This window comes from Pyrus communis, chromosome 16 (genome assembly GCF_963583255.1).
Source record: "Pyrus communis chromosome 16, drPyrComm1.1, whole genome shotgun sequence".
NCBI classification, from domain to species: Eukaryota; Viridiplantae; Streptophyta; class Magnoliopsida; order Rosales; family Rosaceae; genus Pyrus; species Pyrus communis.
This window is the reverse complement of record NC_084818.1, coordinates 6,272,572-6,287,238: the sequence shown is the minus strand read 5'-3', so window position 1 is coordinate 6,287,238 and position 14,667 is coordinate 6,272,572. Positions and strand designations below refer to the sequence as shown.

The following is a 14,667-nucleotide window of genomic DNA, read 5'->3' as shown; positions in this document are numbered from 1 at the left end:
AAAGTATATGGAAGAATGATGGGATACATAACAGCAGTCGAAGGGAAGAAGAGAAGTAATAAAAAATGAATGAAAACAAAATCTTAAAGTGAAAATAACTTAAATAATGTTTGTTTTATGATTTTTAGTACTCATAGTTTGTGTTCTTTTCATTATACATTTCTTCAATATCCCACCATCATTCCTCCATTGTTATGTATCCAATTCATTCCTTCTACGCATTCCCCTCTTCACTAACACAAGAATACAAACTAAATACCAAAAGGCAAATGGTTATCAAATTTGTCGGGATTGACTATAGTACTTACATGTAGTTAATACAATCACCATCTGACAGTCATATACAATTTATGTGAATATATACAATAGCCATTTGACTGTCAAGATGGAAATTGTATTGAATACATGTAAGTGTTGTAATCAATCTCAAATATGCCTTGAGATATTTATATTTTACAAAATGTGAAGCATTAGTTCATTCGTGAAATTTCTCCTCCATTTGCTTACTTGGTAAGACATGGAACCAATGCTATCTAACAACTTCGATAAAAATGATTTGAAGTTGGGTGGGTCTTGCTATGACCCCATATTACCTTGGATCACCTCGTCCAATTGGAACCCAATAGCACTTTTGGGCAGCTTCAGAGAACAAGTCTACTAAACTATCAAGGCTTGGGTTGGGTTTGTTAGATTTTAACTATGTAGAGACCCCCGAACAGAGAGACATTTCACAAAAATCTCCAGTCCTCCACTTTCAACTTATAAGGTCCAAACTTGATCCATATTATACACAGTCCACTACATTTCTATGCTTGCTGTTATAAACTCCATCGTCGTTATGGAGATGGTCTTCGACTCTTTATTTTTTATTTTTTTGAAACACATGATCTTCGACTCTCTTTGGCAGAGACGTTTAAGAACAAAAATGCTATACTTACTATTTATTTGTACTATTACTTGTATTATCTCTCTAATAAAGATGGAACCCACATGCGTTGATGGACCCTATTTCTATTAGAGAGACGGTACAAGTGTTGGTACAACTAGATGGTAAGCGTAGCACTATTCGTTTAAGAATGTAAAATGTCTAGCAACGGAAAATTCACAGAATAAATATAGTAATGAAGAAGGTTTTGCTATTGATTACAAGGGCTAACTACATTTTATACCCTCAAAATTTGAAGTGATTTTCAAAATGGGTAATGAGGTTTCAATAAAAGACGTAAATTGATACAGTTTTAAAATCTCGGGGTGCAATGTGAAAAAGCTAAAACCTGATGGTTGAATTTGAAAATCACTCTAAAGCTAAAGGGTGTAAAATGTAGCGAGCCCTCATTACTATAAGGCATTTTGTGAAAAAAATATCATTTGGAAATGCAGGTAGGGGGTAATATTAGTGCAAGTAATAGGTTGCATATCCATCTATCTGAAATATAACATGGTATCATAGCATGCTAATTGACTGGGCTCAAGTTAGTGGGTCTTTACTTGCTTTGCCCGAATTAATATCAAGGATTTATGTTGAATTGGTTGCAAGTGTGGCCCACTATTTGGTGGTTCCATGTGTAGAAACGTACTGAAAAATCTAAAAATTTTCCATCAAATTTAACAAATTATAATAAAATACATAGTAAATAGTTATACTACTAACTGCGTTGAGACAATTTGTAATAAAACTTTATGAGTAGTGGTTGATCTATACAAGAATTTCTAGTCGTTTAGGCCATTGAGAGACAAATGCTAATGAACATAACTCTTCTATACAAGATATCTAATAAAGTAATATATCCAAGAGTATTATTTTTATGCAGACATAATTCAAGATTCTAAGAAATTAATCATCCATGATCCTTGTATGTATTTGTGTGTGTGTGTGTGTGTATATATATATATATTTATTTATACATACATACATACATAAGCCATGCATACTTATTGTCATCTATACATATCTTCCCCAGCTAGCTCTCTCATGAATTTTTATCTTATCCCTCACATCTGCATATCCATCCTGCCGCCCACCCCCATGATCCCATCCCTTTTGTTTTAGCTGCAACTCTCTCTCTCTCTCTCTCTCTCTCTCTCTCTCTCTCTCTCTCTCATGGGACATGGGACAATGGAACAGCTAGCTAGCCAAAGCTTGGGCGGAGCAACCATAGGCAGGCATTGATCGGCAGCATGTTCACAATTAGCTAGCAATCACGTGCTTTTTTCTTTTGTTCTGGATCATATCACCTTTCCATGCACCATATATTACACGTAAATCTTTTATTAATTCTCTTTATTTAATATTAATCCATCAAATCTCTTTCATGTTATTTGTTTGCAATATTAATTCCTTCCTTGTAAATACGCCCTTGTCGTCGTTGCCTTTGGGGACATGTCTGATTCCACACTTTTCGATTTATTTTTGAGCAAACACACTCTCACAATCCCACTTGGTTCCCAATTTGTTGTCAAGTAATTGGCTTGATCCATTTGTTTAGTACACTCACCCCTACTTAATTCATTTACTTTTGTCTTTAAGTGACTTGACAACTATCACTTGTGTAATTGGTTTTTTCTTCTTTAAAAAAGTATCAACGGGTGGTTTCGTTAATTATGACAGTCCCTCTTTCTGGGGATTGAAAAGACTCATAGAAACTTTTCAGCCTCCTCTAACTACCATCGTGTGATTCATCAGTGCAAAGAATTGAAAACAAAACGTGCCGTGTGGATACAAACCTGGAATTTATCCCTAACCACTGAACCATCTCGTGGTGGTTATGATTGATGATTACCTAATTGTGTATATACTGTATTTCTATCAAGATTTATAGTTGGCATTTTGTTGTATGTCCTCACTAAATTCTAATTACAAAACAAAATTTTCCATCCTTATAATCATAAAATGGATTAATTAATAGTGTCATCTTAGTGATTTCTCTTAAGACACCATTATTCGTTTGCTAGCGTGACTAAAATGTTCCTACCCCGTCACACATGATCAGTAGGATAATAACTTATGCACAATGTGTATTCCCTTTCGTTTTCTAGTACTCATCATGCAACGTGCATGAAGAGTGCCAAAGAAATATTACTGAACTTGTATTAAAGGAATAAAGGGGTACACACTTGTGACATTCAAGTAATTTTTTTCAATGAGTAGGAGAAACATGTTGTATCATCATGATTAAATATTTTATCTACAAGACTCTTAAAGATGAGACTTGTTTGCCGTTAGTAAAACAATATAGTAGTATTATTTTTCACTCACTTGACTTGGATTATTACAACGGTGAGTCTGTGCAATTTTTTTCTTTTGTATTTTTAACATAGGATTAATTTAAGAATATTATAAAACGAAGTGGTGTGTCCAAAGAAATATGTATGTTTAAGTATAGTATCCAAACGCTAGCACATTATGAGATTGATCTCACTCTTTCTCCTTAGTATAAATAATATTATTTGTTAAAAAATAAAAATACGGTATCCAAACAAATATAGAAAGTTTTAACAAAACATTATCAATACTGTTCATTTTTAACGAAAAATCATATTTTTACCTTTTGTTGATACTATTCACTACATTTTTATTTATCTTTTTTTTCATTAAAACTTAATTTTTAAAAAAATTTTTGTTAGTTTTCCTACGAATATGGTGTCCGCATAAAAAATTGTGTATACAAATCTCTTTTTGTAACCTTTTACGCACAAAATGTGACTGGCTGGTATAAAAAGCAAGAGGGTGACCGGTTACCGGGCACGTTGGCGGGAGTGGCAGGACAGTTATTGTGGGTTTCTTGAAGAAAGCGAAGGAAGCGTGTAAGACAACTGCTAATCCAGACAGTTTGACGGGATAACCGCGAAACGCATTTGGCCACTCATTCCGTATGCCTTTTCTACGCACCACCCATTCGAATCCCCTCATCGTAACTAACGCCGTCAAATATTCTCTGCCTTAATCCATCGTTCTTCCACTACCACCACTTCTTCTTTATCCATGTCCGACTGCGACTGACGACAGATTATGGAAAAGTGTCTCACAAACTCCACGTGGCGAAACATCGTAATCTTAATTAGTTGTGTGGTGTTAAAACTATTGGTTTAGTTTAACTCGTTTTAGCCCATTGATTTGTTCTTATGTTTATGTGGTTTTACTACGGGCTAGTATATGAAAAAAAATGTTATTTTTAGAAGCAGATATAGAGCTGCTTTTCGCTTTCTACTTTGTACTTTTTGCTTTTTGTTTTAGTCCTAATTTTTTTTAAAAAATTGCTTTTAAAATAATTTCAACAATGTCAAACTAGCCCTAACTCCAATCAAACCATTAAACAAAATATTCTCAAAACATGCCTAAGCCTCTACAAGGTCTCGTAATGTGGAAAGAATTGTCGTCGTGTCATTTTAATTACATGACATGACGTGACGTGAGAGATAAAGAAAAAATAAATCGTCCATTGTATGCTAGCTATAATCCCACAAATCACCTTGAGTAAAACTTGGTTGGAAACTTCGTACTACGTGAAAGGAGTTGAAATCAAATATTCTCTGCCTTAATCCATCGTTTTTCCGCTACCACCACTTCTTTATCCATGTCCGACTGCGACTGACGACAAGTCATGGGAAAGTGTCGCACAATGTCCACGTGGCGAAACATCATAATCTTAATTAGCCATGTGATGTTAAAACCATTGGTTTAGTTTAACTCGTTTTAGGCCATTGATTTGTTCTTAGGTTTATGCGGTTTTACTACGGGCTAGTTTATGGTTGCTCTGTTGTGGGAAAAAAAACTGTTCTTTTTAGAAGTAGAGATAAAGCTGCTTTCTACTTTCTGCTTTAGCCCTAACTTTTTTAAAAAACTGTTTTTAAAATAATTTCAACAATGTCAAACCAGCTCTATCCCAATTAAACCATTAAACAAAATATTCTCAAAACATGCCTTAGCCTCTACAACGTCCCTTAATGAGGGAAGGGTCTTGCCTGTTAATGAGAAACGCAGTAATTTTTTTCTGTAATATCCGTCATGTTATTTTAATTACATGACGTGACATGAGAGATAAAAAAAAAAAAAAAAAAAAAGATAAGTTGTTCATTGTATGCTAGCTAGAATCCCCTCGTACGAATCACCTTGAGTAAAACTTGGTTGGAAACTTCGTACTACGTGAAAGGAATTGAAATCAAAAGGTTCTACTAATGAGCCTGATGATGTAACATATGTTCCTACCATGTGGTAAGGCAGTTGCCACTCAAGTTTTCCTTCTTACGATGGTCTAAGTAACTGACAACCTTAACTTGTGCGTGAAGATTAATAACTCTTATACGACTATTGCCATGCACACCCAAATATCATATTATTGCATTCACATTATAACTAAAAGAACGACATCAATCCATGTAAAGTGAGTGAAAAAATATGGGGTAAATCATATTTTGCGTCCTTAATTTTAGGTCACAAATAAATTCATACCTCATATTTTGAATATTGAAATGTCATACATTTGTTAGTCAGTCTATTAATTTATGATTCGTTGCAATGTCATACCTCTGTTAGTCAGTCCTTTAATTTGATAGTTAAAAAATGATGTGCCACCTATGGATCCCACATTATTACTAATGCGAAGTCAAATTTGTGCTACGGGACAAACCAATTTTTTTTTAGGGTTTAAACAACCAATTAAAATTATATCAACTTATGAAAATGGAATGGCAGTGCAGCAACGAATTTCGTGATCTCCTTGCGGATAAGTGTATAATTACTTATAATCTCTCTGTTCTAATTAAAATAAGAATAATCTTATTAGTGACGGGATCCGGAGCTAGATGCTTGGATTAACCACTGCAAGCTGTTGCATAGGAACACACTCACTGTTATTATATTAACAAGTTGGCATAATTTCCCACATATATATATATATATATATGTGATAGGTTGAATCTGTTTTTTAATGTAAATAATAGGCCCGTATACTCTTTAAAAACTCTATACAAATATAACTATGATTTGAATTAATTAATTAATGGAACTTAGTTGATGCTAACATTGGTTTGAAGTGTATTTTCATAAGGCTTCTTTTTTGCAACGACTTTGGAACTCGACTTGAATCTCACTTTGCTTTTTGAATTTCATTACTTTATTTTACCATCTGAAACTCAATTTTTTAGTCAATTTTTCATTTTCAGTCAAAAAATCCGTCAAGTCTCTGAATTGGCATAAATGAGGCCCACTTACTGATGATGTGTCGTTTCTAAATGTATAAGCCTTTTCGTAATTTGATTAGACAAAAAAAACCTTAGAATATACAATTACAAATTATTGGGGTGATTCCATTTTTGATGCGCTCCATATATATATATATATATTAAATTGAAGGTTTATGAATCCATGATCACATGCCTATAGTCCATAGATATGTATATACATGGGGCATGCCAAAAGGTTAAACATTTTATTCTTGTAATATTCGAATATTCTAAGATCGATCCATCACGGATCCACGAGTAATATACTACTATTGAGTTTTACTGTGCGTTTCTTTCATCGACTAATTTTATACTGCAGATTAATTCGAGCTGGTAAAAAGCAAAGGGGCTTTTTTTTTTTTGGTAAAAAAAGCAAAAGGAAATTAACCAATACTCCACCTTCCTCTTTTACAAAATAAAGCCAAGTCTAATTGAGTGATGGTACGAAGATGAAACGTTTTGTTTCCGGCTCAAACTTTCCTCCCTCCAAGTAATTTCAGTGTAAATTAGTGTTGAATATCACTTATACTACAAAAAAAAAAAAAAAAAAAAAACTAGCTAAATAATAACGAGAACATATTCAATATATTTAGTTTAAAATTTAGTTTGACGTATATCACATAATGTTTTAACATATTTTTTTTGAACAAGCGATATTATCTACAATAAAGGGATGGGGATGGGCCTAGCCTTACAATGGTTTAGAAATAATGTGATTCAAATTCGCCTTTAACGAAAATCGAACATAATACCTTTTAAGTTATTTAACTGTCGGAAAATAAAAGACCATTTAAGTATAATATTGTCGCAAACAACCTCTCATGAAAAGGAAAACATTTCCTTGCAACAAGTTAGTTATGTAGAAATACTTAAAACTTTTTAATTTTTTGTCAAATAATAGATTTTATTCAATTAAATTTAATAGATAAGTTTACATCATTCACAAGAATATTAAAAAAAAAGTCAGGACCAATATAACCAAATATAAGACCCTCCTGTCGATTGAATGAAAGCTGCTACGGCACGTGCTTCTTTGTTGGGTCGAAACACTTTACTTAATTGGTGCTCATTTTGCTAACTAAATAAATGTACCAACTACCAATACACATTTGGTAACAAAATTTAATTGGTGCTTATTTTGCTAACTCAAAAAATGCATCTTATTTAGTAAACGGGAGATTCAGCGGGGCCAAATTTACATGCTGCCCCATTTTAGCGACAAAATTAAACACAAATTTGGTAAGCATATCATACCTAAAAGAGACACTTATTTTGAAAAACTATGTTTTTTAGTCAAGATAGTTTTGAGATTGACATACCTTTTCAATTTGGTCCATGAGATTTAAAATTGATAGAACTAGTTCCTAGTTTTGTCCACCATTAATCATTTTAGTCATTCTATAAAAAAATTCCGTTAAATAAGAAAAATGAAAAAATACCCTTAATTTTCGTCATATCAGTTTGGCCCATCATTTATTAACTTGAGGGTATATTGTCACTTTGGTTTTATTTAACGAAGAATTTTTATGGAATGACTAAAATGATTAATATTAGACAAACTCAGGGACCACTTATATCGATTTTAAATCTCATGGTTCAAAGTGAGAAGTTATGTCAATCTCAAGGAGCATTTTGGATAAAAAGCCAAAAATTACTATGCATGATAGTAATATCACATTGCATGTCGTTCGTATGTTATGAGCGTATGCAAACTAGAATAATGTTAGGTGTACTAAATGATGTTGCACGAATTAAATTTGTACTTTAGTTTAATTTGAAATTTGATTAATAATTGTTATAAAAATTTATATAATGTATAATGTGTCGCATTATTTGATGCACAAATTTGATGTGTAGTATTGTGACATCTCACATCGCCTAGGGGAGTGATCCTTATATGTATATTCTCATCCCTACCTAGCACAAGGCTTTTTGGGAGCTCATTGGCTTCGGGTTCCATCGGAACTCCGAAGTTAAGCGAGTAGCGATCGAGAGCAATCCCATGATGGGTGACCCACTGGGAAGTTCTCGTCTGAATTCCCAGAAACAAAACCGTGAGGGTGTGTTGGGAGCTCAAAGCGGACAATATCGTGCTACGGTGGAGTCGAGCCCGGGAAGTGATCCCGCCCGGGTCGGGATGTGACAAATACCGCCCCAAAATTATAGTAATTATAGAGTTTGTAAGTTTTGTATTGTTTTTAAAGGTGTAGGGTGTAAGTTTTAATATTAACAATTGCAATTGTGAATAAAAAATAGGATACCAAACGTGGTTAAAACCTTTTTCAGTGACCAATTCAAACATTTTTGTGTTGAAATGACTTGGAGAGAATCACTTGCAGACCAACACGTACATATAAACACATGATTCAGCCATCAAAACCAAATCCATTTGAGTCGTCAATACAAATCGACCGCAAAAGGACATACTATACTACAAACAAACTAAAATGCTCATGGAGAAAAACTATGAAATGAGGTTACACTTGAGTTTCAAAATCGGCTCCTAGGCAACGACAATTTGACTGAAACTCCCGTCATTTAAATGTAGAAGCGAAAAAGAGCGTTTTGCAAGAAAACTTATGACAGTTAAAATATAGATTCCCATTTACACCAACGTAAAGCTGGTGCTTGCTTATTCTACTTCCATTAAAGGATTTCCCCTAGTGGACCAAGCAATACAATAGCAAAAGAGTTAGAGCCTCAAACTTTGTTAATTGTCCTTGTTCTTATCATTCTCTCCTCTCAATATTAATTAGTGCAAAATCTCTCTTTTTCATTTTCATTATCCGAACTAAAAAGAATAAAAATAGGAGGCTTTTTTTGCTCTTTATTTTCAACTTCTCGCAAACTTCATGATTCTAAATTTGTGACCAATAAATTAAACGAAAACAACGACAAAAATATGACATGGCATCGTGGATAGAGAGAGAGGTACACGTGGCAAGACACCCCATCCCCACCTCATCATGCGCGTGGATGGATGGGGTTTAGAAAAGGAGGAGGAAGAAGAGGAAGAACTGGTCCAAGAAAGAGAGAAAAAATAAGGAAAAAAAAGGAGAGGGGGTTTAGGGAATATGCAATTACCCGGACATTATTGCCCTTTTACTGGCTCGCCCGGTTATGTGGTCAGAAAACCGTAAGCTTATATAACAAGGGGTTTAAGGCCACTGTTTGTTCTGCATGGTTTTTGTATATACCAATTTATTACAATTTTACAATCAAATCAGACCTCTTTCGGGACTTGGGTTTTTCCTTTTTCCTTTTCACTGAGAGATTTGGAGACAGAAACTTCCAATTCTCATTTCCAATTCTCGCAGATCTCTTACACATTTCCCAGAATTTCTGTATTTTTTTCCTTTCCCTGAAAATTTGTAGATATGGTGTTAGATTTAACCCAGAAGAAGATCTTTGTCCAAGAGGTGAGTAAATCTAGTTTCTGTGCTGGATTTTGGTTTTCTTTGATGGGTTTTTTGTTGGATGCAATTTGGGGTGAGTTTTTGGGAATTCTGCGTTGTTTTGGTCAATAACTGATGGGTTTTGCTTCGGTTTATCGTGTTTGTTTGGAATTTTGGGCAATTTGGTGTCTTCAATTGCTGCATGCAATTCGGAATTCCAATTGAGATCGGGATCTGATTGTAGAATTTGGGTCGTGTTTGGTTGTGCTGAATTGGGTTTGATTGAGAATTTGTGATCGTGATCAGAATCATGGGTTTTGTTTTGCATGGAGTCCATTTCTGTTGATCTGAGGTTTATGGGATTTTAGTTTTTTGTTTTGAATTCATCGCTGCGTAAAACAGATTACAAAATTAAGATCGGAATTGGCGTTGAATTTGTTATTGCTTTTGATGAATTTAATTGGATTTGCAATTCTTCAACTTCATGTTATGTATTTAATTTATCAAATGGGAATTGGTTTTTTGGGTTTATGAATTTGAATGCAGTTTACATTTCTAAGTTCTTTGCTATGTTAAACAATCAGTTCAGATGTGATTGGAGTCTTAACTTCCAATTTGCTTCCTGTTCATGACTGATATTGTATCTGTTCAATTACCTGGTATTTTCTTGCGAAAAGACCTTTGGTTAGGGTTTTAAGATTTGGTTTATGATTCTCTACGTACCGTTATGTTTTCATTTCAAGCGTGGTTCAAGTCTTTCGAGTAGTTTTATATTCCAAATCTTACTGTGTTGGTTTTTGGTATTGTTCCTCAATCAATCTGAGGTATCTGTTTGATTTCTAAGAAATATGGGAAAGAATAGGCAATTGTATCTAGATGGGCGGTTTGGTAGTTTGGAGACTTGGAGAGCTAATCATGAGTTTTACGTTATTGATCACTGAGGCAGTCTATTCTTGCTATATTTTCTTATTTTAGTTAGGATATGCAGCTTTAAAGAAGGAACATTATATCGCTACAGTCTCATTGCTGGATTTTATTTTATGTTGGTTTCGATATGGTAGCATGATGTAGGATTCTGAATTTATTGTTATCTTCCTTTTGTGATCAATAAGATTTTGTTTCGACATTTTCGCCAAGCTAAGCCTGACACGTGTTCTTCTTTCTATGAAATGAATATCCGATGACAGTGAACTGGATGCGGGGGTGATGCTTTTTTGTGTTTGATGAGTTCAAATTGCCATGTATGCATGAGATATGGGGTTGAAGAAGAGGCTAGATTTTGGATTTAATGGCTTCCAGGTCCCTAATATACCTAGAGCTCCCAGATCAGCTAGGGTAAGTATTCGCCAAAATTCTAGGGTTGCTTTTCTGTGTTTTTCTTTCCTTTTTGGTTTTGGATGATAAACCCTGCATTGAATTCACCAATTTCTGTTACTGGTTTCAGAGGGGCCCACATAGGAAGTCCGTCGAGGATGGCCAAATCAGTGCATTTGAATTATTGGCTTCTTTAGCTGGCAAGTTGTTGCAGGAGAGTGAAAGTTCTGCCTCCAGTAATGCTTCTGAAGGAAATTTGCAGCCTGCCTTTGGCATAGATGTTAAGCAGGAAAGACAAGATGAGCATAAACCTCTGAAAGAAGAGTGCCTTGATCAGGGAAGCTCTGAAGAAAGTGTTTCTTTAGGGCTGACATCCCAAAACATCAATCGGAAGGGTATTATAAAAGAATTTCCGCATGCCGACAGTGATACTGTTTTGGAACGCACTTCAGTTATTACAAGTTCTGACAGCTCTGCAAAAGCTGGGCGTCATGCTAAGTCTGTAATTTGCAGTAGCAGGCCCACATTTCAGAAATATTCTGGTAAGGTAGAGGGAGACTCCCCGGGTATTGTGGAGTCCTGTTATGGTAATGTAGCAACTGGAATTGAAGTACAGGGAGATAGTAAGCCGTTAGAAACTGGACCTTTGAAGATAGCTAACCCATGCAGTTCAAAGGATCCAACCGAACTGCATGCAAACTATCCTGCAATGCTCAATGGAGACAGCAATGTCAAATTGTCATTGTTCAGGGATCCTATTCCTAATGCTTCTTTTTCCAGGCATAGGAATGATATTGAATTAGGTAGTAGAGATGATGACGAAAACTTTTCTAGGTGCATTAAACCTAGCAATAGGGTGAAGGTCTTTAGGCCTCCACCACGTGTTGGAGGCCAAAAAATAAGGAAGTTACTGACATCCAAGTACTGGAAAGCGACTCCAAAGTTGAGGGAATTTGAACACTATAGATATGGTAAGTTTTTAATTAGTGCTTCGGTTAGCCTCATAAATATATATATATATATATATGCGAATTCATTTAATGTTGAGCTTATGTTTTCGGTTTTCTAGATGGGGGAGTAAAACCTATTTATCACAAAAGGAAAACCTTTTACAACCGTGAAAGATCTCAACGTGACACTCTTTATAAGAGGAGGAAACTAGTTGACCGGAGTTCGGTAGTGACTTCTGATGGAGGGTTTAGTGGTGAAAGTGTTTCTAATTCACCTGATAACGGAGATAAAACTGGTCCAGCTGGTATGTTACATTGGCACAACTACGTAGATATTTTGTTGTTACTGTTCCTTGATGTGTTCTGGGGATTAAGGCTTGTGGTTTCGTTTTGCTTAATAGTTGTTCTTCTGTGCAGCAAACGGAATATCAGCTGCAGTTATTGGTCATCAAGCATCTTTTCGCTCTGAGGAATCTCATGGTGATTAAAGTTTAGAAGATTTGGTGTCAAACACACTTCTTATTTGATTGTATTTAACCAGTATCACGGGGCGTTATCTTTCCTTGTGCAGTGAAATTGAGAATCAAATCCTTTAGGGTGCCAGAGCTAGTCATTGAGGTCCCAGAAACTGAAACTGTCGGTTCATTGAAGGTATTAACTCAACTGCTTTAGTTTTCGTACGTGCACTGGACACGAAATAGTTTATTGTCCATCCTGTTTACAATAAGAATGTTTCTCAAATGGCATGGAATATCCTTGTTATTCGCTAGTAGTGGGTCTTATTTTAGCAAGTAGTTGTTGACTATTCGTCACTTGTGGGCCTAAATATTTTACATTTGTGTTACAAAATTTTACAGAGGACAGTCATGGATGCAGTGAATGCCATACTTAGGGATGGATTAGGTGTTGGAGTACTTGTTCAAGGGAAAAAGATAACAGATGACTACAGAACTCTAATGCAGATGGGAATATCTTCCAAAGACAGTTTGGATTCTCTGGATTTTATGTTGGAGCCTAGTCCCATGCAAGCCCTTCCATCTTTGTGTTTTGGCGACCCTCCTTCACTATCATGCGAGACAGTACTTGTGACCAGGTAATTGACGTGTTGTGAGAAGACCCTTGTCTTAAGTTGAATTTTTTTGATGGGCCATTTGGGTCGACTTTGTTTTCTTTCACAATTGTTGATCTGAGATAGTGTTCTTTTGCTGGAATTTATGACTTTCCTTTCTATATTTATTTAAGTCTTCAGCCCGCTTATACTAATATATTTAAGGCTGTTTAGACAACTAATGGATGAATTTTCCCTCCGGTATGTGTTATTTGTTTTAGTATCATATATTCTTAATTAATAAAGTTTTGTAGGCAATAGTGTGTTAATTCTGCATAATGGTGGTTTTATGATTCCTGTGGAAAAAGTATTGAGCTTTAATCTCAATGGATAGGACAAGTTTTGAATTACGGGTCTGCTCTAATGACTTGAGTTACAGCTTATCACATATGTTCTCATTATAGCTGATATTGCATTGCTGTTTCAGGTCCCCAGGCACACCTGTTTTGGACTCTACGATGTCCGATGTGTTATCTGTCCTTCCTCCTATAACCAATTCAGGCTGTGTTGCTGAAACTAAGCATGAACCAGTTTCATCCCATATTGACATATTGACTGACAAAACAATGCTGGAATCCCAGGCGCTAGTTGCTATTCCAGAAATGAGCATGGAGCCACTAGCCGTAGTTCCTGTGAGCCAGAAAACTAAGCGATCTGAGCTTGCACAGCGGCGAACCAGGAGACCATTCTCTGTCTCAGAAGTTGAAGCATTGGTGACCGCAGTTGAGGAACTTGGCACTGGAAGGTGTGATGTTCTTTACCATGTAACAGAATCAGTGTGAGACGTGTGATTCCATTTTGAAGGATATATAGTGGTTTAACAATGTTCTGAATTTGCAGGTGGCGCGATGTTAAATTGCGTGCATTTGAGAATGCAGATCATCGAACTTACGTGGACTTGAAGGTAAATTTTGTTTGTATGGTTGTCTATATCACTCAATCGTTTATTTGTTACTAGATTGATAAAGCAATTTTACATTGCAGCTGAGTGCTTCTCTGGAAAGCACAAGTTACTTGATTTATGTTGTATTTGATGTACTCTGGTGGTTTTATGCAGGATAAATGGAAAACCTTAGTCCACACGGCGAAAATCTCTCCTCAGCAAAGAAGGGGAGAGCCAGTCCCGCAGGAGCTTTTGGACCGAGTGTTGGCTGCCCATTCTTACTGGTGCCAACACCAAGCTAAGCAACACGGCAAGCACCCAGCCTTGCCGGCATTCTGAGATCACAGACCCACCTGACCGATTGGCATGGAGCTGAAAGGTATCCGATTGTATGATGTAGAAAAAAACAGGAAACGTTGACAGAAACAGGGAAAGAAGAAGACAAATGTACAAATGACCCGAAATTTGTGTAAAATCCTCACCCCCCACAGGTAAATTCAATTGCCGACGTCTCTGTCTGAGGGAGGCCGGCAAATGTAAATGGTTCGCCGGAATAAAGATCAGCCTAACAGAAACTCACAGTTTTAATTCAATTGAAATTTTATTTTATCATGTAATGTAGAGAAATGTGAATGTTCATCAACAGGAATAAACATTTAATTATCTTTAATTTGTTGCTTCTGCGTTAGTTCCGTTTGGATGTGCTGTTACTTGCATTGCAAGTCAATCAAAGTCTTTGTTTTCAATTCAAAGATGGATTGCAAATGCGATGATTGAGTTGCGTGCAATTTACAC

The 14,667-nt window shown here is 35.6% G+C and overlaps 1 protein-coding gene across 1 annotated transcript; it reads left to right on the top strand.

Moving 5' to 3' along the window:
• The first annotated feature begins 9,246 nt into the window (after window positions 1-9,246).
• LOC137720205 (telomere repeat-binding protein 3-like) lies at window positions 9,247-14,544 on the top strand. Its single transcript, XM_068459243.1, has 10 exons — window positions 9,247-9,641; window positions 10,805-10,952; window positions 11,062-11,902; window positions 12,001-12,186; window positions 12,299-12,361; window positions 12,453-12,532; window positions 12,739-12,974; window positions 13,417-13,734; window positions 13,830-13,893; window positions 14,047-14,544. The coding sequence occupies exons 2-10, from the start codon at window positions 10,872-10,874 to the stop codon at window positions 14,209-14,211; spliced, it is 2,034 nt and encodes a 677-aa protein (XP_068315344.1). The 5' UTR covers window positions 9,247-9,641; window positions 10,805-10,871; the 3' UTR covers window positions 14,212-14,544.
• Window positions 14,545-14,667: the final 123 nt, after the last annotated feature.

Bases quoted from the DNA above. Each gene is read 5' to 3' on its own strand.
- LOC137720205 (XM_068459243.1), top strand. From the start codon at position 10,872: ATGGGGTTGAAGAAGAGGCTAGATTTTGGATTTAATGGCTTCCAGGTC. The intron at 12,975-13,416 runs GTAATTGACGTG...TTGCTGTTTCAG, and splicing joins GAGACAGTACTTGTGACCAG to GTCCCCAGGCACACCTGTTT. The intron at 13,735-13,829 runs GTGTGATGTTCT...CTGAATTTGCAG, and splicing joins GAGGAACTTGGCACTGGAAG to GTGGCGCGATGTTAAATTGC.